The 22,122-nt window shown below is 42.7% G+C and overlaps 1 protein-coding gene across 1 annotated transcript; it reads right to left on the bottom strand.

Annotated features, from left to right (window-relative positions):
* Nucleotides 1-419: 419 nt before the first annotated feature.
* LOC128684650 (ctenidin-1-like) lies at nucleotides 420-2,596 on the bottom strand. Its single transcript, XM_053770930.2, has 2 exons — nucleotides 2,567-2,596; nucleotides 420-1,341 (listed from the first exon to the last, which is right to left on the bottom strand). Exons 1-2 carry the CDS (start codon nucleotides 2,573-2,575, stop codon nucleotides 742-744), a joined length of 609 nt encoding a protein of 202 aa, XP_053626905.1. The 5' UTR covers nucleotides 2,576-2,596; the 3' UTR covers nucleotides 420-741.
* Between the last annotated feature and the right edge of the window lie 19,526 nt (nucleotides 2,597-22,122).

The following is a 22,122-nucleotide window of genomic DNA, read 5'->3' as shown; positions in this document are numbered from 1 at the left end:
TCTAACAAACTACTTTCATTACGTGCTACATCATACCTTGTATATTTATTTATCCTCTTTTTCATAAAATATGTATTACTTATTACCAAATCTCTTTCTACACATAGCTCAGTTAAAGGCTCCCCATTTTCATTTACCCCTGGCACCTCAAATTTACCTACTACTACAAATTTATCCACTATTACTAATATATACATATATATATATATATATATATATATATATATATATATATATATATATATATATATATATATATATATATATATATATATATATAATATATATATAAATATATATATATATATATATATATATATATATATATATATATATATATATATATATATATATATATATATATATATGTATATATATATAATGTAGCTTCTTCAGTCAGAGGAGAGTTAAATACAAACACTTTTACAGATGTTTATTAAATAACGGTATTTACAGATACATTAAGATTCTCCTGAGGAGTTAACAAGTTAAGAATAATGAGTATGAGTTAAAAATAATAATCGTGGAGCTTGGTCGTTAAATGAAGTGAAATTTGATGCCTTGTGATGTTGGGGGGTCAGACAAGTCATGCACAACACGAAGCAACACGACCAGGTGGGTCTCAACATTTGCAACACGACCAGGTGGGTCTCAACATTTGCAACACGACCAGGTGGGTCTCAACGCTTGCAACATGACTAGCTGGGACTAATACTTTGCGATGCCTCAAGAAAGTTTGGTTTACCGCCCATAGCCACCACCTCCAAAGCCACCACCTCCAAAGCCACCACCGCCAAAGCCACCTCCTCCAAAGCCACCTCCTCCATGGCTACCACCTACAAAACCACCTTTTCCAAAGCCTCCTCCTCCAAAGCCACCTCCTCCAAAGCCACCTCCTCCATGGCCACCACCTACAAAACCACCTTTCCCAAAGCCACCTCCTCCAAATCCACTCCCCCCATAGCCTCCGCCGCCGCCTAAGCCACCACCTCCGAAGCCGCCACCCCCAAAACCACCACCTCCGAAGCCGCCGCCGTAGCCACCACCGCCAAAACCATTGCCTCCAAAACCACCGCCTCCAAAACCACCGCCTCCAAAACCACCGCCGCCAAAACCACCTCCGCCAAAACCACCTCCGCCAAATCCGCCACCTCCGTAGCCGCCGCCACCACCGTAGCCTCCACCGCCATAGCCACCGTATTTGACAGGTACTTGTATCACATGAATGGGTTGAAGAATATAACCACCACCTTTCTTGCCAAACTTTTTCTTCTTGCCGGGGTCAGGTCTGGCGAAGACAGCCGTCAGGGCCAGCAGAAGCACCAGCAGCAGCAGCCACGTCTGTAGCAAGAAAAACATCTTATTCCACTACTAAATCAATATCTTAATACGTCTCGCCCGTGTGTTGAATCATTCTATCTAATGATTATAATCCTGACCATGATTTTTAAAGGGATGGAGGGGTAAGCCAGTGGAAGGCCTCGGTCAGATGACCAAAAGCTGTAGCTGCGGGTCATCATATGACTAAGACCCACGTCAGGAAACACTTGTCCTGTTTCCTGACAAACCTCACCTAACCTCGCCCGTGTGGGTCATCGCATGGGCATCATCAGATATTCATTCACACATTCTGTATCACTCTGTTTATCATTTTTTTAGATTACCTCACACTTTCTTCCGTGCACAAATTATCTTTGTTCATCCACCTATCTCACTTCCTTCCTTATGTATGTTAACATAGATCCTCAGCCTTTCAGACTTCACATTCACACTTATTAAATTGCTACACTATACATAGCCGCATCTCTATTTTACATTGTCAGCTACACACGACAGAGCACCACCGGTTGACTCCCTTACAGTGATCTCTCACCCTCCTTGTCACCTCTTAGTGATATCCTTTACATCTTAATCACTATGGGCATTAACACTTATGAGCACATAAGTCACTCTTCATACCACATAAATAATCACTCAACCCTGTTGTTCTCTCTTTGCCCTAACTGAAACGCCACTATCAGTTTGCATACCTCTTTATCAATCTTTTTGACACTCCTTTTTGGCACATCAGTCGTTTCCTACCATAGCAGTGTGGCCCAAAGTATGGAATACATTCACCATCCCTCGTTACCTCTCTTGCCAATAGTGAGTCGACGTCGAAATTCATATGACCATTTGAACTGCAGGATACTGTGCAAAACATTACGATAATGAGTGTCTTATGGGTGGTAGTTTCTCATGTGTTACTCTGTTTGATGTCTTGTACGTCAGTATACGTACAATCACCATTGTAAAAGACTGTCATAACATTATTTTCGTGCTACACTGGGAGCTCATGAAAAAGATAAAATGTGAATATTTCTCTTTGATTCTTGAGGATGACAGTAAAGACGTTTTTTCTTGAAATACAATTATTATCAACGTTTCGGTGAAACATTGATAAGAAATTAATTTTATAAGAAGAAGAAAGTTTTTCCTGTTACTCTCAAGTATTATGTTGGACCTTATTAAGTTCTGTCTGCCTTTCATTTATGTTCTTTTTCTGAAAATCGAGAATTTAACTCACAAACTTCATGCTGGAGTCGAGGTGAGGGTAGCAACGCTTGTTGGCTTCTAACCAGAGTTTTGCACAATATATACCATCAAAACAGGTTCCAGATGCCTCCAGAGGCAGCATGTCTGCAAGTGCGTCTTGCAAGTGCTAGTTCGTGCAGGTGTGACCCTTATCTACGCTCACCTTACCTGTGTCAGTTCCTCCGTCAGGAAGTGAGAGGTCTCCGCACCGAACGACCGGCGTGAAGCAGGTCGGCGGCCGTGACACCCACTCATCCGCAGATAAACCCAAAAAAGGAATGACAAAAAAAAATCCAACTTCCACTCATTTTCCTATTTCTAAAGTGTATGATTGCAATAACTAATGCTTATATCGTTGAGAGGCATCATAAAATTTTTAAGTCATTGATCGTAATCCATCTGTTAAGCCAATTATGTAAGAAAAATATATAAAATAAAACAGAAACGGTGAGAAGGGTGACTCCTGAGGTACGCCAAGTGTTACTTAAAACTATGCTGAAGCGTTTGTGTCAAGGAACTCTCATTGTTCACTTCAAGGTTGTCACTTTTCAAGCCATCGTATTACACAACCGTTCAAGCTGCGCCCTCTACCTTTTTATGTCATTTCTATCAAAATTTATTTTGAAATTTTGAGCTATAAGTCTTCTGTCTTCTGTGAGTTTTAAGACTGACCTGCCCTAGGTCCGAGTTCCACCCGTTCTGTGATTTAAAATTCTGATGTGAAGACTTGTAATAAATTAACAATTACTCTTATCACGTACTATATATTTTATAAGGGATGGTCTGGGACTCTTTTATAGCACTGGCCTCCAGTTTTATGTCAAGGAACCACACGACCATAGAACCGTTTTTGTGGAATCCCCACGATTTTTTTTTTCGTAAGAAGCTTAGGTTAGGTTAAGTTTGTCAGGAAACGGGTCAAGTATTTCCTATTAGTAACTAAAAAATAAGAATGTTTGAGTAATAACAAAAATGTTGGCGAGGAACTGGCTAGGCTATACTGGACTAATAGTACATGCGTGTTAAGTAATATGATAAAACAAATACTTGCTAAAAATATCGGAGACGCTTCACTAGCCAGTCAAGTGGGTTGTTGTCGGGCCTCTGGACGGCCACGACTGACCTCTCGCTCTGCTCTCACACCTGACCCCCTCCTTCCAGTCCCACATCTGACCCCTCCTTCCAGTCCCACACCTGACCCCTCGCTCCAGCCCCACACCTGACCCCTCGTTCCAGTCCCACACCTGACCCCTCGTTCCAGCCCCACACTTGACCCCTCGTTCCAGCCCCATACCTGACCCCTCGTTCCAGCCCCACACATGACCCCTTGCTCCAGCCCCACACATGACCCTTCGCTCCAAAACCCTCCCACACCTGACCCTTGCAACCTGACCTAGACACATGCAACACCAATCTCCGCTCCACTACACTTCAACTGATGGAATGTGAATGGGCGTGTTTGTTTGTCTTTGTATAACCCGTATCTGTCGGTACTGTCTTGCAACCACATCCTTCACTATCACCATCACTCTCTGGCTTCACCGTCACTGTCTGGCTTCACCATGACTGCTGGCTACACCATCACTGCCGGCTTCACCATCACTATGGTGTTCACTATCAATATCACATTCACTATCGTCAAAAACGCTTAAATAACTACAGAAGCTAAACCTGGAGTATGCCTGGAGAGGGTTTCGGAGGTCAACGCCCCCGCGGCCCGGTCTGAGACCAGGCCTCAATCATCTCACCACGAAATCACGAGGTGACTAGAAGCTGAATGATCGCAGTGCTGAGACTACAGTCTAAAGATCGTGGGTTCGATCCCCGGATTGTGCAATCCAAAGATAATTTAAGGCAGGGAATACATTTATCCTGCGATGTTTCACTATGAGTGAAACGTAGCAAAATATATGATTTTTGGCCTCTACAGAGCCTTGCAATTACAATTTAGTTTAGGTAAACTTAGGTTAGGTGGTTTTAAATTAGGTTATGTCAGGTATTCCTTAAAAAACGTTTAACAGTAAATAAGTACGTAACTATTCTGGCAGCGAGAAGGCTGAACGTAACCTCCGTCTGACAACGAGATAGCTGAACGTAACCTCCGTCTGACAACGAGATAGCTGAACGTAACCTCCGTCTGACAACGAGATAGCTGAACGTAACCTCCGTCTGACAACGAGATAGCTGAACGTAACCTCCGTCTGACAACGAGATAGCTGAACGTAACCTCCGTCTGACAACGAGATAGCTGAACGTAACCTCCGTCTGACAACGATATAGCTGAACGTAACCTCCGTCTGACAACGAGATAGCTGAACGTAACCAGCTTCTGACACCGAGATGACCAAACGTGACCAGTATCTGACAGCGAGATGGGTGAATGTAAACAGCGTTCGACAACTAATTTGGCTGAACGTAATCGGCACCTGAAAACGTTCAAATATATGCCATTATCAGTGGCTCTGAGTCTCTCTTAGCTTGTATAAAAGCATTTCTGCGAGAGATATAAAAAAATGGCTTCCACCGTTGCTAGAGATTGGATAAAACTGTGTTCATCAGGCGGGCGCATATTTTATCAGTATTATTGAGTTATGTTACAAAATTTGGGATTTCTCTTTTCATTCCCAAATTATCACGTATTTCGCGGTAATATTATTTTTTTTTTTTCGTTCGTTCAGTCGTTTTCCTGATTGTTGTCATGACTGTGGAAAGTCTGGGAGCGGCATCGTGAGTTGGTTTAGGTTAGGTAAGGTTCGTCAGAAACCAGGACAAGTGTGCTTCCTGACGCCGGTCTTTTATGATGACCCATATCTGGAGCTTTTGGTCATCTGACCGAGGCCTTTCACTGGCTTACTCCTCCACCCCTTTAAAAGAGGTGGTCTGAGGGTTTGTGTCATGGCTCATGCTGAATGACCGGGGAAATATACGTGAACCAAGCGACTTTGAACGGAGGATCGAGTCTCCATCACTTCTGGTTTTAAATGAACCAGGCGGGTTTAGCCCTTCGCATCAATACATAAGAGAATCAAGCAAAATCTCTTGGCCTTCATCTCTGCCATCTATTCCTTTCTCCTGTTTCATATATTTCTCACGATTGTTTCGTCAATTTGTTGTTAGTAATTACTATCTCCTGCCTTGCTTCACTCTCTTAGTAATGACTTCCTAATTCTTCTCATCTCTCATGTTTATTGTGGAGACAACACTCCACTAAATTCTCCTTGTAGAAGTTACTACAGCACACTCTACTAAACTTCTTGTAGAGATTACCACAGAACACTAAACTAAACTTCTTGTAGAGGTTACCACAGAACACTAAACTAAACTTCTTGTAGAGGTTACCACAGAACACTAAACTAAACTTCTTGTAGAGGTTACCACAGAACACTAAACTAAACTTCTTGTAGAGGTTACCACAGAACACTAAACTAAACTTCTTGTAGAGGTTACCACAGGACACTAAACTAAACTTCTTGTAGAGGTTACCACAGAACACTAAACTAAACTTCTTGTAGAGGTTACCACAGAACACTAAACTAAACTTCTTGTAGAGGTTACCACAGAACACTAAACTAAACTTCTTGTAGAGGTTACCACAGAACACTAAACTAAACTTCTTGTAGAGGTTACCACAGAACACTAAACTAAACTTCTTGTAGAGGTTACCACAGAACACTAAACTAAACTTCTTGTAGAGGTTACCACAGAACACTAAACTAAACTTCTTGTAGAGGTTACCACAGAACACTAAACTAAACTTCTTGTAGAGGTTACCACAGAACACTAAACTAAACTTCTTGTAGAGGTTACCACAGAACACTAAACTAAACTTCTTATAGAGGTTACCACAGAACACTAAACTAAACTTCTTGTAGAGGTTACCACAGAACACTAAACTAAACTTCTTGTAGAGGTTACCACAGAACACTAAACTAAACTTCTTGTAGAGGTTACCACAGAACACTAAACTAAACTTCTTGTAGAGGTTACCACAGAACACTAAACTAAACTTCTTGTAGAGGTTACCACAGAACACTAAACTAAACTTCTTGTAGAGGTTACCACAGAACACTAAACTAAACTTCTTGTAGAGGTTACCACAGAACACTAAACTAAACTTCTTGTAGAGGTTACCACAGAACACTAAACTAAACTTCTTGTAGAGGTTACCACAGAACACTAAACTAAACTTCTTGTAGAGGTTACCACAGAACACTAAACTAAACTTCTTGTAGAGGTTACCACAGAACACTAAACTAAACTTCTTGTAGAGGTTACCACAGAACACTAAACTAAACTTCTTGTAGAGGTTACCACAGAACACTAAACTAAACTTCTTGTAGAGGTTACCACAGAACACTAAACTAAACTTCTTGTAGAGGTTACCACAGAACACTAAACTAAACTTCTTGTAGAGGTTACCACAGAACACTAAACTAAACTTCTTGTAGAGGTTACAACAGAACACTAAACTAAACTTCTTGTAGAGGTTACCACAGAATAGTAAATTTAACTTTCCTCGTTTCATCGTTCTTTTAGCCTTGTTAGACTATATAAACGAGCAACTAAACAACCAACACAACCACTAGCACCACTATTATCTTCACGACTACCACCAACACCACCACCAGCAACACCACCACAACCACCAGCACCACCATCACAACCACCAGCACCTCCACCACCAACACCAAGACCACCAGAACCTCCAGCTCCACACCTCCACCTCCACCACTGCAACCACCACCACCACAACCACAACCACCAGCTCCACCGCCACCACAACCACAACCACCAGCACCACCACCACAACAACCACAACCACCACCACCACCACCAGCGACAGCCTTGAGATGTATTTTCAAAATAATATGTTGGGACCCAGACAGTAACAGGCAATTTATCACGGCTGATCTTGAAACACCTCGCAAGATGTTGCCATAATCTGGAGATGGATCTGTGTGTCTTTAAGATGGATTGATTGACCAGCATCACCACCACCACCACCACCACCACTAGCAACACCACCTTCACCACTATTACTATCAACAGCATCACCACCACCACCACCACCACCACCACCATTACCGTCATATGAATTTCTTGACCACAATTACAGGGGTCCTAGCCGAACTGCCCGGTCCCAAACCATGCCTTCTGTTTGAAGGGCTGATCAAACATATTGTTTGTGCTAGTAGCTAGCCGCACGCAGTCCATCGTAGACATATCAGTTAGGCTATTTAGACAGCCTATGGTCTGTTTTGTATGAAGGGGAATGAAGGCCTTTTAGATGTGTCATATTCGCAAAGATTTTTTAGAAACTGAACACTCACATAGTTATGCCTTTTATGAACGTTCAAATGTTGTGTTTGATCGGAATTTTCTGAAAAAGTAATGATAATGTTATACTTGTATTAAGAGTGTGTGAAATAGATGCTGTTGGAAAGATCCTTCAGATTTACCGAACACTGATATTGTTGTTCTCATGTACGAAGTCGTATTGAAGGTGTTTGATACAGATTTTGTCAGAAAGATTCTTTAGACACACCGAACACTATTGTGGTATCTCTCCTGAATGTATTCTGATGTGGTTGAGGCATGATTAAAAAAAAAGGCCAGAAGACACACTCAACACTAATATGGTTTGTCTCCTGCATCAACTTTCACGAGTCTTAAGAAACTTTAAACACAGTGAACACAGATTTGGTTATCCTCCTGTGTGATCTCTAATGTGCTGTTTTAGATTCGATTTTCCTGAGAAGATTCATGCACTCTTAACACCTGCATTGTTTCTCTCCTGTATAAATTCTCAAGATACATGTATGCCATTTTAAGCCACATTATAAACCTTTATAGTAATGATAGATAACCATACATTGTGACGGACTTGATCCGTATGTATAGGTAACCATACATTGTGGCGGACTTGATCCGTATGTATAGGTAACCATACATTGTGGCGGACTTGATCCGTATGTATAGGTAACCATACATTGTGACGGACTTGATCCGTATGTATAGGTAACCATACATTGTGGCGGACTTGATCCGTATGTATAGGTAACCATACATTGTGGCGGACTTGATCCGTATGTATAGGTAACCATACATTGTGGCGGACTTGATCCGTATGTATAGGTAACCATACATTGTGGCGGACTTGATCCGTATGTATAGGTAACCATACATTGTGGCGGACTTGATCCGTATGTATAGGTAACCATACATTGTGACGGACTTGATCCGTATGTATAGGTAACCATACATTGTGACGGACTTGATCCGTATGTATAGGTAACCATACATTGTGACGGACTTGATCCGTATGAATAGGTAACCATACATTGTGACGGACTTGATCCGTATGTATAGGTAACCATACATTGTGGCGGACTTGATCCGTATGTATAGGTAACCATACATTGTGACGGACTTGATCCGTATGTATAGGTAACCATACATTGTGACGGACTTGATCCGTATGTATAGGTAACCATACATTGTGGCGGACTTGATCCGTATGTATAGGTAACCATACATTGTGGCGGACTTGATCCGTATGTATAGGTAACCATACATTGTGGCGGACTTGATCCGTATGTATAGGTAACCATACATTGTGGCGGACTTGATCCGTATGTATAGGTAACCATACATTGTGGCGGACTTGATCCGTATGTATAGGTAACCATACATTGTGGCGGACTTGATCCGTATGTATAGGTAACCATACATTTTGACGGACTTGATCCGTATGTATAGGTAACCATACATTGTGGCGGACTTGATCCGTATGTATAGGTAACCATACATTGTGACGGACTTGATCCGTATGTATAGGTAACCATACATTGTGACGGACTTGATCCGTATGTATAGGTAACCATACATTGTGACGGACTTGATCCGTATGTATAGGTAACCATACATTGTGACGGACTTGATCCGTATGTATAGGTAACCATACATTGTGACGGACTTGATCCGTATGTATAGGTAACCATACATTGTGACGGACTTGATCCGTATGTATAGGTAACCATACATTGTGACGGACTTGATCCGTATGTATAGGTAACCATACATTGTGACGGACTTGATCCGTATGTATAGGTAACCATACATTGTGACGGACTTGATCCGTATGTATAGGTAACCATACATTGTGACGGACTTGATCCGTATGTATAGGTAACCATACATTGTGACGGACTTGATCCGTATGTATAGGTAACCATACATTGTGGCGGACTTGATCCGTATGTATAGGTAACCATACATTGTGACGGACTTGATCCGTATGTATAGGTAACCATACATTGTGACGGACTTGATCCGTATGTATAGGTAACCATACATTGTGACGGACTTGATCCGTATGTATAGGTAACCATACATTGTGACGGACTTGATCCGTATGTATAGGTAACCATACATTGTGACGGACTTGATCCGTATGTATAGGTAACCATACATTGTGACGGACTTGATCCGTATGTATAGGTAACCATACATTGTGACGGACTTGATCCGTATGTATAGGTAACCATACATTGTGGCGGACTTGATCCGTATGTATAGGTAACCATACATTGTGGCGGACTTGATCCGTATGTATAGGTAACCATACATTGTGGCGGACTTGATCCGTATGTATAGGTAACCATACATTGTGACGGACTTGATCCGTATGTATAGGTAACCATACATTGTGACGGACTTGATCCGTATGTATAGGTAACCATACATTGTGACGGACTTGATCCGTATGTATAGGTAACCATACATTGTGACGGACTTGATCCGTATGTATAGGTAACCATACATTGTGACGGACTTGATCCGTATGTATAGGTAACCATACATTGTGACGGACTTGATCCGTATGTATAGGTAACCATACATTGTGACGGACTTGATCCGTATGTATAGGTAACCATACATTGTGACGGACTTGATCCGTATGTATAGGTAACCATACATTGTGACGGACTTGATCCGTATGTATAGGTAACCATACATTGTGACGGACTTGATCCGTATGTAGCTTCCGGTAGTAAATCTGAGAGAAATTTCAACTACAATATATAAATAACAGAGGTGATGTCATATTGAGAAGAAATATGAAATAATTTTAAATCAAATTTGATTTGTACGCTGCATTTTAAAGGAGCAAATTGAAAGCAATCTTAATATTTTATATAAAAAGCTGATGGAACACTTTCTGCAACCACAAACAGCATACTTGATCTAGAAATAACTTTGGTTTACGTTCCATTAGAATGAAATGAATTCCAAAAGACCACCGAATTTTCAAAGCATTTATATTCAGCACTAAAGATACAAAATAAATAAATAAAGCACTTAAATATGGATATTTTATTACAAGTCTAGTGAATGTTAATGTTAAATGTTAATGTTAAACGTTAATGTTAAATGTTAATGTTAAATGTTAATGTTAAATGTTAATGTTAAATGTTAATGTTAAATGTTAATGTTAAATGTTAATGTTAAATGTTAATGTTAAATGTTAATGTTAAATGTTAATGTTAAATGTTAATGTTAAATGTTAATGTTAAATGTTAATGTTAAATGTTAATGTTAAACGTTAATGTTAAATGTTAATGTTAAATGTTAATGTTAAATGTGGTGAAACTTATACATTGTTTCGTGTGAATTAATGTATAACTCCAGCAATATTTCAAGGTGTGAAGTTTTGATGATATACTCGTAGCTGTGTTGAGAGTATGCTCGTAGCTGTGTTGAGAGTATGCTCGTAGCTGTGTTGAGAGTATGCTCGTAGCTGTGTTGAGAGTATGCTCGTAGCTGTGTTGAGAGTATGCTCGTTGGTGTGTTGAGAGTATGCTCGTAGCTGCGTTGACAGTATGCACGTAGCTGTGTTGAGAGTATGCTCGTAGCTGTGTAGAGAGTATGCTCGTAGCTGCATTGAGAGTATGCTCGTAGCTGTATTGAGAGTATGCTCGTAGCTGTGTTGAGAGTATGCTCGTAGCTGTGTTGAGAGTATGCTCGTAGCTGTGTTGAGAGTATGCTCGTAGCTGTGTTGACAGTATGCTCGTAGCTGTGTTGAGAGTATGCTCGTAGCTGTGTTGAGAGTATGCTCGTAGCTGTGTTGACAGTATGCTCGTAGCTGTGTTGAGAGTATGCTCGTAGCTGTGTTGAGAGTATGCTCGTACCTGTGTGTATGCTCGAGAGTATGCTCGTAGCTGTGTTGAGAGTATGCTCGTAGCTGTGTTGACAGTATGCTCGTAGCTGTGTTGACAGTATGCTCGTAGCTGTGTTGAGAGTATGCTCGTAGCTGTGTTGAGAGTATGCTCGTAGCTGTGTTGACAGTATGCTCGTAGCTGTGTTGAGAGTATGCTCGTAGCTGTGTTGACAGTATGCTCGTAGCTGTGTTGAGAGTATGCTCGTAGCTGTGTTGAGAGTATGCTCGTAGCTGTGTTGAGAGTATGCTCGTAGCTGTGTTGACAGTATGCTCGTAGCTGTGTTGAGAGTATGCTCGTAGCTGTGTTGACAGTATGCTCGTAGCTGTGTTGACAGTATGCTCGTAGCTGTGTTGACAGTATGCTCGTAGCTGTGTTGACAGTATGCTCGTAGCTGTGTTGACAGTATGCTCGTAGCTGTGTTGAGAGTATGCTCGTACCTGTGTTGACACTATGCTCGTAGCTGTGTTGACAGTATGCTCGTAGCTGTGTTGACAGTATGCTCGTAGCTGTGTTGACAGTATGCTCGTAGCTGTGTTGACAGTATGCTCGTAGCTGTGTTGACAGTATGCTCGTAGCTGTGTTGAGAGTATGCTCGTAGCAGTATGCTCGTAGCTGTGTTGAGCTGTGTTGAGAGTATGCTCGTAGCTGTGTTGACAGTATGCTCGTAGCTGTGTTGAGAGTATGCTCGTAGCTGTGTTGAGAGTATGCTCGTAGCTGTGTTGAGAGTATGCTCGTAGCTGTGTTGACAGTATGCTCGTAGCTGTGTTGAGAGTATGCTCGTAGCTGTGTTGAGAGTATGCTCGTAGCTGTGTTGAGAGTATGCTCGTAGCTGTGTTGACAGTATGCTCGTAGCTGTGTTGACAGTATGCTCGTAGCTGTGTTGAGAGTATGCTCGTAGCTGTGTTGACAGTATGCTCGTAGCTGTGTTGAGAGTATGCTCGTAGCTGTGTTGACAGTATGCTCGTAGCTGTGTTGAGCTGTGTTGACAGTATGCTCGTAGCTGTGTTGAGAGTATGCTCGTAGCTGTGTTGACAGTATGCTCGTAGCTGTGTTGAGAGTATGCTCGTAGCTGTGTTGAGAGTATGCTCGTAGCTGTGTTGACAGTATGCTCGTAGCTGTGTTGAGAGTATGCTCGTAGCTGTGTTGAGAGTATGCTCGTAGCTGTGTTGAGAGTATGCTCGTAGCTGTGTTGAGAGTATGCTCGTAGCTGTGTTGAGAGTATGCTCGTAGCTGTGTTGAGAGTATGCTCGTAGCTGTGTTGAGAGTATGCTCGTAGCTGTGTTGAGAGTATGCTCGTAGCTGTGTTGAGAGTATGCTCGTAGCTGTGTTGAGAGTATGCTCGTAGCTGTGTTGAGAGTATGCTCGTAGCTGTGTTGACAGTATGCTCGTAGCTGTGTTGAGAGTATGCTCGTAGCTGTGTTGACAGTATGCTCGTAGCTGTGTTGAGAGTATGCTCGTAGCTGTGTTGAGAGTATGCTCGTAGCTGTGTTGAGAGTATGCTCGTAGCTGTGTTGAGAGTATGCTCGTAGCTGGGTTGAGAGTATGCTCGTAGCTGTGTTGAGTAGCTGTATTGAGAGTATGCTCGTAGCTGTGTTGAGAGTATGCTCGTAGCTGTGTTGAGAGTATGCTCGTAGCTGTGTTGAGAGTATGCTCGTAGCTGTGTTGAGAGTATGCTCGTAGCTGTGTTGAGAGTATGCTCGTAGCTGTGTTGAGAGTATGCTCGTAGCTGTGTTGAGAGTATGCTCGTAGCTGTGTTAGGAGTATGCTCGTAGCTGTGTTGAAAGTATACTCGTAGCTGTGTTGAGAGTATGCTCGTACCTGTGTTGACAGTATGCTCGTTGCTGTGTTGAGAGTATGCTCGTAGCTGTGTTGAGAGTATGCTCGTAGCTGTGTTGAGAGTATGCTCGTAGCTGTGTTGAGAGTATGCTCGTAGCTGTGTTGAGAGTATGCTCGTAGCTGTGTTGACAGTATGCTCGTAGCTGTGTTGACAGTATGCTCGTAGCTGTGTTGACAGTATGCTCGTAGCTGTGTTGACAGTATGCTCGTAGCTGTGTTGAGAGTATGCTCGTACCTGTGTTGAGAGTATGCTCGTAGCTGTGTTGAGAGTATGCTCGTAGCTGTGTTGAGAGTATGCTCGTAGCTGTGTTGAGAGTATGCTCGTAGCTGTGTTGAGAGTATGCTCGTAGCTGTGTTGACAGTATGCTCGTAGCTGTGTTGAGAGTATGCTCGTAGCTGTGTTGAGAGTATGCTCGTAGCTGTGTTGACAGTATGCTCGTAGCTGTGTTAGGAGTATGCTCGTAGATGTGTTGAGAGTATGCTCGTAGCTGTGTTGACAGTATGCTCGTAGCTGTGTTAGGAGTATGCTCGTAGCTGTGTTGAGAGTATGCTCGTAGCTGTGTTGACAGTATGCTCGTAGCTGTGTTGACAGTATGCTCGTAGCTGTGTTGAGAGTATGCTCGTAGCTGTGTTGAGAGTATGCTCGTAGCTGTGTTGAGAGTATGCTCGTAGCTGTGTTGAGAGTATGCTCGTAGCTGTGTTGACAGTATGCTCGTAGCTGTGTTGAGAGTATGCTCGTAGCTGTGTTGAGAGTATGCTCGTAGCTGTGTTGAGAGTATGCTCGTAGCTGTGTTGAGAGTATGCTCGTAGCTGTGTTGAGAGTATGCTCGTAGCTGTGTTGAGAGTATGCTCGTAGCTGTGTTGAGAGTATGCTCGTAGCTGGGGTGAGAGTAGCTGTGTTGAGCTGTGTTGAGTATGCTCGGAGCTGTGTTGAGAGTATGCTCGTAGCTGTGTTGAGAGTATGCTCGTAGCTGTGTTGAGAGTATGCTCGTAGCTGTGTTGAGAGTATGCTCGTAGCTGTGTTGAGAGTATGCTCGTAGCTGTGTTGAGAGATGCTCGTAGCTGTGTTGACAGTATGCTCGTAGCTGTGTTGAGAGTATGCTCGTTGCTGTGTTGAGAGTATGCTCGTAGCTGTGTTGAGAGTATGCTCGTAGCTGTGTTGAGAGTATGCTCGTAGCTGTGTTGAGAGTATGCTCGTAGCTGTGTTGAGAGTATGCTCGTAGCTGTGTTGAGAGTATGCTCGTAGCTGTGTTGAGAGTATGCTCGTAGCTGTGTTGAGAGTATGCTCGTAGCTGTGTTGAGAGTATGCTCGTTGCTGTGTTGAGCGTATGCTCGTAGCTGTGTTGAGAGTATGCTCGTAGCTGTGTTGAGAGTATGCTCGTAGCTGTGTTGAGAGTATGCTCGTAGCTGTGTTGAGAGTATGCTCGTAGCTGTGTTGAGAGTATGCTCGTTGCTGTGTTGAGAGTATGCTCGTAGCTGTGTTGAGAGTATGCTCGTAGCTGTGTTGAGAGTATGCTCGTAGCTGTGTTGAGAGTATGCTCGTAGCTGTGTTGAGCGTATGCTCGTAGCTGTGTTGAGAGTATGCTCGTAGCTGTGTTGACAGTATGCTCGTAGCTGTGTTGACAGTATGCACGTAGCTGTGTTGAGAGTATGCTCGTTGCTGTGTTGAGAGTATGCTCGTAGCTGTGTTGACAGTATGCTCGTAGCTGTGTTGAGAGTATGCTCGTAGCTGTGTTGAGAGCATGCTCGTAGCTGTATTGAGAGAATGCTCGTAGCTGTGTTGAGAGTATGCTCGTAGCTGTGTTGAGAGTATGCTCGTAGCTGTGTTGAGAGTATGCTCGTAGCTGTGTTGAGAGTATGCTCGTAGCTGTGTTGAGAGTATGCTCGTAGCTGTGTTGAGAGTATGCTCATAGATGTGTTGAGAGTATGCTCGTAGCTGTGTTGAGAGTATGCTTGTAGCTGTGTTAGGAGGATGCTCGTAGCTGTGTTACGAGTATGCTCGTAGCTGTGTTGAGAGTATGCTCGTAGTTGTGTTGAGAGTATGCTCGTAGCTGTGTTGAGAGCATAATCGTAGCTGTGTTGAGAGTATGCTCGTAGCTGTGTTGACAGTATGCTAGTTGCTGTGTTGAGAGTATGCTCGTAGCTGTGCTGAGAGTATGCTCGTAGATGTGTTGAGAGTATGCTCATAGCTGTGTTGGCAGTATGCTCGTAACTGTGTTGACAGTATGCTCGTAGTTGTGTTGAGAGTATGCTCGTAGCTGTGTTGAGAGTATGCTCGTAGCTGTGTTGAGAGTATGCTGGTAGCTGTGTTAGGAGTATGCTCGTAGCTGTGTTAGGAGTATGCTCGTAGCTGTGTTGACAGTATGCTCGTAGCTGTGTTAGGAGTATGCTCGTAGCTGTGTTGAGAGTATGCTCGTAGCTGTGTTGAAAGTATGCTCGTAGCTGTGTTGAGAGCATGCTCGTAGCTGTGTTGACAGTATGCTCGTAGCTGTGTTGAAAGTATGCTCGTAGCTGTGTTAGGAGTATGCTCGTAGCTGTGTTGAGAGTATGCTCGTAGCTGTGTTGAGAGTATGCTCGTAACTGTGTTGAGAGTATGCTCGTAGCTGTGTTGAGAGTTTGCTCGTAGCTGTGTTGAGAGTATGCTCGTAGCTGTGTTGAGAGTATGCTCGTAGCTGTGTTAGGAGGATGCTCGTAGCTATGTTACGAGTATGCTCGTAGCTGTGTTGACAGTATGCTCGTAGCTGTGTTATGAGTATGCTCGTAGCTGTGTTGATAGTATGCTCGTAGCTGTGTTGAAAGTATGCTCGTAGCTGTGTTGAGAGCATGCTCGTAGCTGTGTTGACAGTATGCTCGTAGCTGTGTTGAAAGTATGCTCGTAGCTGTGTTGAGAGTATGCTCGTAGCTGTGTTGAAAGTATGCTCGTAGCTGTGTTGAAAGTATGCTCGTAGCTGTGTTGAGAGTATGCTCGTAGCTGTGTTGAAAGTATGCTCGTAGCTGTGTTGACAGCATGCGTTTAGCTGTGTTGACAGTGTGCACGTAGCTGTGTTGACAGAATGCTCGTAGCTGTGTTGACAGTATGCACTTAGCTGTGTTGACAGTATGCTCGTAGCTATGTTGACAGTATGCTCGTAGCTGTGTTGACAGTATGTTCGTAGCTGTGTTGACAGTATGCTCGTAGCTGTGTTGAAAGTATGCTCGTAGCTGTGTTGACAGTATGCATTTAGCTGTGTTGACAGTGTGCACGTAGCTGTGTTGACAGTATGCTCGTAGCTGTGTTGACAGTATGCACTTAGCTGTGTTGACAGTATGCTCGTAGCTATGTTGACAGTATGCTCGTAGCTGTGTTGACAGTATGTTCGTAGCTGTGTTGACAGTATGCTCGTAGCTGTGTTGACAGTATGCACTTAGCTGTGTTGACAGTGTGCACGTAGCTGTGTTGACAGTATGCTCGTAGCTGTGTTGAAAGTATGCTCGTAGCTGTGTTGACAGTATGCACTTAGCTGTGTTGACAGTATGCACTTAGCTGTGTTGACAGTGTGCACGTAGCTGTGTTGACAGTATGCTCGTAGCTGTGTTGAAAGTATGCTCGTAGCTGTGTTGACAGTGTGCACGTAGCTGTGTTGACAGTATGCTCGTAGCTGTGTTGACAGTATGCACTTAGCTGTGTTGGCAGTATGCTCGTAGCTGTGTTGACAGTATGCACTTAGCTGTGTTGACAGTATGCTCGTAGCTGTGTTGACAGTATGCTCGTAGCTGTGTTGACAGTATGCACTTAGCTGTGTTGACAGTATGCTCGTAGCTGTGTTGACAGTATGCTCGTAGCTGTGTTGACAGTATGCTCGTAGCTGTGTTGACAGTATGCTCGTAGCTGTGTTGACACTCAATGTGCAATAATTCGGGCATTGTATGTTGTTTTACGTCCCACGCTTCTAGTACCATATAGCCACGTTACGCTTGGCACTTCCATCAACATTTGTTTCACTATATCAATATACTGCATGCTTAAATCTTCTAACAGAAGGACGAGACGTACTTTATACTGAGGCAGCATGAATTGGTAAACTATGTTTTGTAATACTTTAGAAACAAAAAATGTTATTGTTTGAACTCTAGAAGATCCTCCAGGTTGACTCCAGGTAGATTCCAGGTAGACTCCAGGTAGGTTACCTATGACAACCCTAAGATGTCTGCCAGGACGAACCACGACCACAACTACCACAACTAGCACCACCAGCACTACCACTACTATCATCGCTGCCACCAGCACCAGCACCGTCAGCACCGTCAGCTCTGAGACGTATTTTCAAAATAATATGTTGGGCCACGGACAGTAACTGACAATTTATCACGGCTGATCTTGAAACACCTCGCAAGATGTTGCCAAAATCTGGAGATGGATCTGTGTGTCTTTAAGATGGATTAATTGACCAGCATCACCACCACCACCATCACAACCACAACCACCACCAACACCACCACCACCACTACCGTCGCCGCCACAACCACAACCACCACCCTCACCACCACACCACTACAATCACCACCACCACCACCACTAGCACCACCACACCAGTACAATCACCACCACCACCACCACCACCACCACCACCACCACACCACTACAGTCACCACCTCCACAACCACCACAACCACTATCACCACCACCACAACCACCATCACCACCACAACCACTACCACTATCACCACCACCACCAACAACAACAACAACCGTGGGAACTACCAACATTAACAGTACTACTGGGAGGTTGAGTCCCACTATAAATCCTTCGCTACAAACCATTTGTCGATAAAGAGACGAAGTGCGGTGGGTTGTGGTTCGGAATCCAGGTAATGCTGATAAATGGATTTGTGTGGCGATATTGTGTTGTGGAACCTGTGTGTACTCATCGATTTGTGTGCTGATATTGTGCTGCGAAGCCTGTGTGTTTGTGTGTGTGTGTGTGTGTGTGTGTGTGTGTGTGTGTGTGTGTGTGTGTGTGTGTGTGTGTGTGTGTGTGGAGTTTCAGCTCCTGGCCCTGAGCAGACTAACTGCTTCTTTCCATGGTAGACACCATCAAACCTAATGTTAGACTTCAATATTGAGTCTGCCTTCACCAGGTCATTCACCATGTCTTTCACCAGGTCATTCATCAGGTCACTCACCAGGTCTTTCACCAAGTCCTTCACCAGATCATTCAACGAGTCATTCACCAGGTCATTTACCAAGTTTTTCATCAGATTATTCAGCGTCAGTAACCAGGTCATTCGCCAGGTCCTTTACCAGGTCATTCACCAGGTCCTTCACTAGATCATTCACCAGGTAATTCACCCGCTCTCTATATATAGAGTAAACCATCATTTAGCACGATTTTGGTATAGCACAATTGAAGAATTGTGTTATATAACACGTCGTATGATAAATCTAACACGGTTCAGTTTGCTATAAGGAAAAAAAAACTTCCCTTTTCTCAAGCGGCCGCCTTGTGGTTCACCTGGGGAGACCTCCTGCCGTCCTTCCCCCCGACACCACCCCGCCATCACTTGACTGACTTACTGAACGATTTGAGTAACTTACTGAACGATTTGACTGACTTACTGAACAACTTGACTGACTTACTGAATGTCTTGACTGACTTACTGAACAACCTGACTGACTTACTGAGCAACTTGACTGACTTACTGAACAACTTGACTGACTTACTGAACAACCTGACTGACTTACTGAACGACTTGACTGACTTACTGAATGACTTGACTTACTGAACAACTTGACTGACTTACTGAGCAACTTGACTGACTTACTGAACAACTTGACTGACTTACTGAACGAATTGACTGGCTTACTGAACGACTTGACTGACTTACTGAATGACTTGACTGACTTACTGAACGACTTTACTGACTTACTGAACGACTTGACTGACTTAGTGAACGACTTGACTGACTTACTGAGCGACTTGACTGACTTACTGAACGACTTGACTGACTTACTGAACGACTTGACTGACTTACTGAACGACTTGACTGACTTACTGAGCGACTTGACTGACTTACTGAACGACTTGACTGACTTACTGAACGACTTGACTGACTTACTGAACGACTTGACTGACTTACTGAACGACTTGACTGACTTACTGAGCGACTTGACTGACTTACTGAACGACTTGACTGACTTACTGAGCGACTTGACTGACTTACTGAACGACTTGACTGACTTACTGAGTGACTTGAGACTTACTGAATCACTTGAATGACTTACTGAATTACTTGACTGACTTACTGAACGACTTGACTGACTTACTGAGCGACTTGATTGACTTACTGAATGACTTGAGACTTATTGAATCACTTGACTGACTTACTGAATGACTTGACTTGTCGTGTGGGGTTCGGTAAGGAGATAAGAGGATTGAAGGTAGACACACTTGCTGGATGGTAACGATATATACATTGTCAGACTGTGGTAATGGGAGATGGAGCCCAGCCTGCCGTGCTCTGCCTTCTATGCCTATGCGTCGGCTGAGGCCGAGGTAGCTCGTCTCACTCGCTCGCTGCATCCCATGACGTCATACAGTCACAGGCCTAAGGGATCTTCTATATAAACACATGGATGGTACTATAATGCTCATCTAATCTATGCATACAACACATGTAAAGGAGGATCAGCAACTATGCTGACAGCTCGGTCATGTTACGTATGTCGTCTTGACATACACTACTATGCTATAGGCTGAACAGGCAGGTGGTCCTGGATTGATTCTATACAATAACAAATTCATATATAACTTAGAACTAATGGATGGTATCATACTGGATGTTAACAAAATGAGTTTTACGTAATGGGTGTTAACATAATCAGTTGTAACGTAATTACAAACTATAAGAACAAATCATTGTATAATATGGGATGGAATTGATCGATCGATCTGTATTCGTGCACTCTACGGATTCTGAGGAAATATATATATATATATATATATATATATATATATATATATATATATATATATATATATATATATATATATATATATATATATATATATATATATACAAGGTGAAATTAACAGCAAAGGCATCTGGTGCGCACTCAGATCATTACTGTCAAATTCTCAGAATATGGAGGGAACGTGAACACGAAAAAAAAAAAAAATTCTGAAAAACTAATCAGTTAATAACAAACAGTTGACAATTTCCTTCATCTCGGACATCTAGTTATACAGACTATGTACATTTAAACCCAATTCTGCGAGGGTGAGGTTTACATATGCAGAATGGTTATCATCTCTGGGAGGATCGAATTCCTCTGCAATGGCTAACACATGCCTTGACTGAGGGAGATCTGAACGAGTATCTACAAAAGATACTTGTGGGTTTCTCATTACTTGTCGAGTACGCAAGGAGTAACGACATTCAGGTTGATTATCTGACTGAGTATTTGAGGTAGAGGGTACAGAGTCAAGAGGATTTTCAGCATCTGTCACCTTAGTCTGGGAAGCAATATCATCAACATCGCATACTAATTTCATATGATCTAAATGCGATTCTTTGTACTTACCAGTACTAATATCTCTAACCTTATACTTATTACCAGAGATATGTTCTACAACTCGATAAGGGCCAACAAACTTTTGATCGAGCTTAGGCATTTCGGATGTTTTGTTGAAATTTGTCAGCATTACTCTTGAACCTACTTTAACTTTTGATGGCTTAGCACGGCTATTAGTTACTCTAGTAAATTCTGCTGTTGATTTATGAAGTGTTTCACGGATTCTTCTAAAAACACTCTGAGCTATGCTGGTACGAGTTGCTATGAAATCATCAGGACTGTAATTGGGTTTCGGAGTGGAATATAACAACTCATGGGGTAAACGCTTGTCTACACCATACAATGCATAATGTGGAGTATCACCTATGGAAGCATTGTAAACAGAATTTATGGCACATTGAACATCTGGTATAACTTCATCCCAAGTTTCACTATTGGGGTTGATAGTGGCTCTCAAAATATCAAGTACTTTCTTATTGGTTCGTTCAGCTAATCCATTGCTGGCAGGGTGATGAGGAACAATGGTGGATTTAGAGATCGTGTACAAAGTACACAAATTTTCAAGAATCTCATTACAGAATTCACCTCCATTATCTGTTACTAAGGACTTAGGGGTGGTATGTCTGCAGATAATGCGTTCTTTAAACGCTTTAGCTACTGTCTCGGCAGTCTTATCTGCAATAGGAACTAACTCACAATATCTGGTGAAATGGTCTACCATAACACACAGATGTTTGTTGCCTTGGAGGGAACATTTAAAATTGGTTAATAAATCAAGGGCAACTCTTTCCCACGGTTCACTAGTGGTTGGGTACACTTGGATTGGATTAGGACCATTGACATTTCCTTTATGTTGCATACAAACACTACATTTCTTAACATACTCGGAAATGTCAGTTGCCATACGTGGCCAAAAGTATTTCATTCTGGCTTGTTTCA

Source organism: Cherax quadricarinatus, chromosome 5, assembly GCF_038502225.1.
Source record: "Cherax quadricarinatus isolate ZL_2023a chromosome 5, ASM3850222v1, whole genome shotgun sequence".
In the NCBI taxonomy this organism is placed as follows: domain Eukaryota; kingdom Metazoa; phylum Arthropoda; class Malacostraca; order Decapoda; family Parastacidae; genus Cherax; species Cherax quadricarinatus.
Note: the sequence above shows the minus strand (reverse complement) of the source record. Positions and strands in the feature narration are given on the sequence as shown.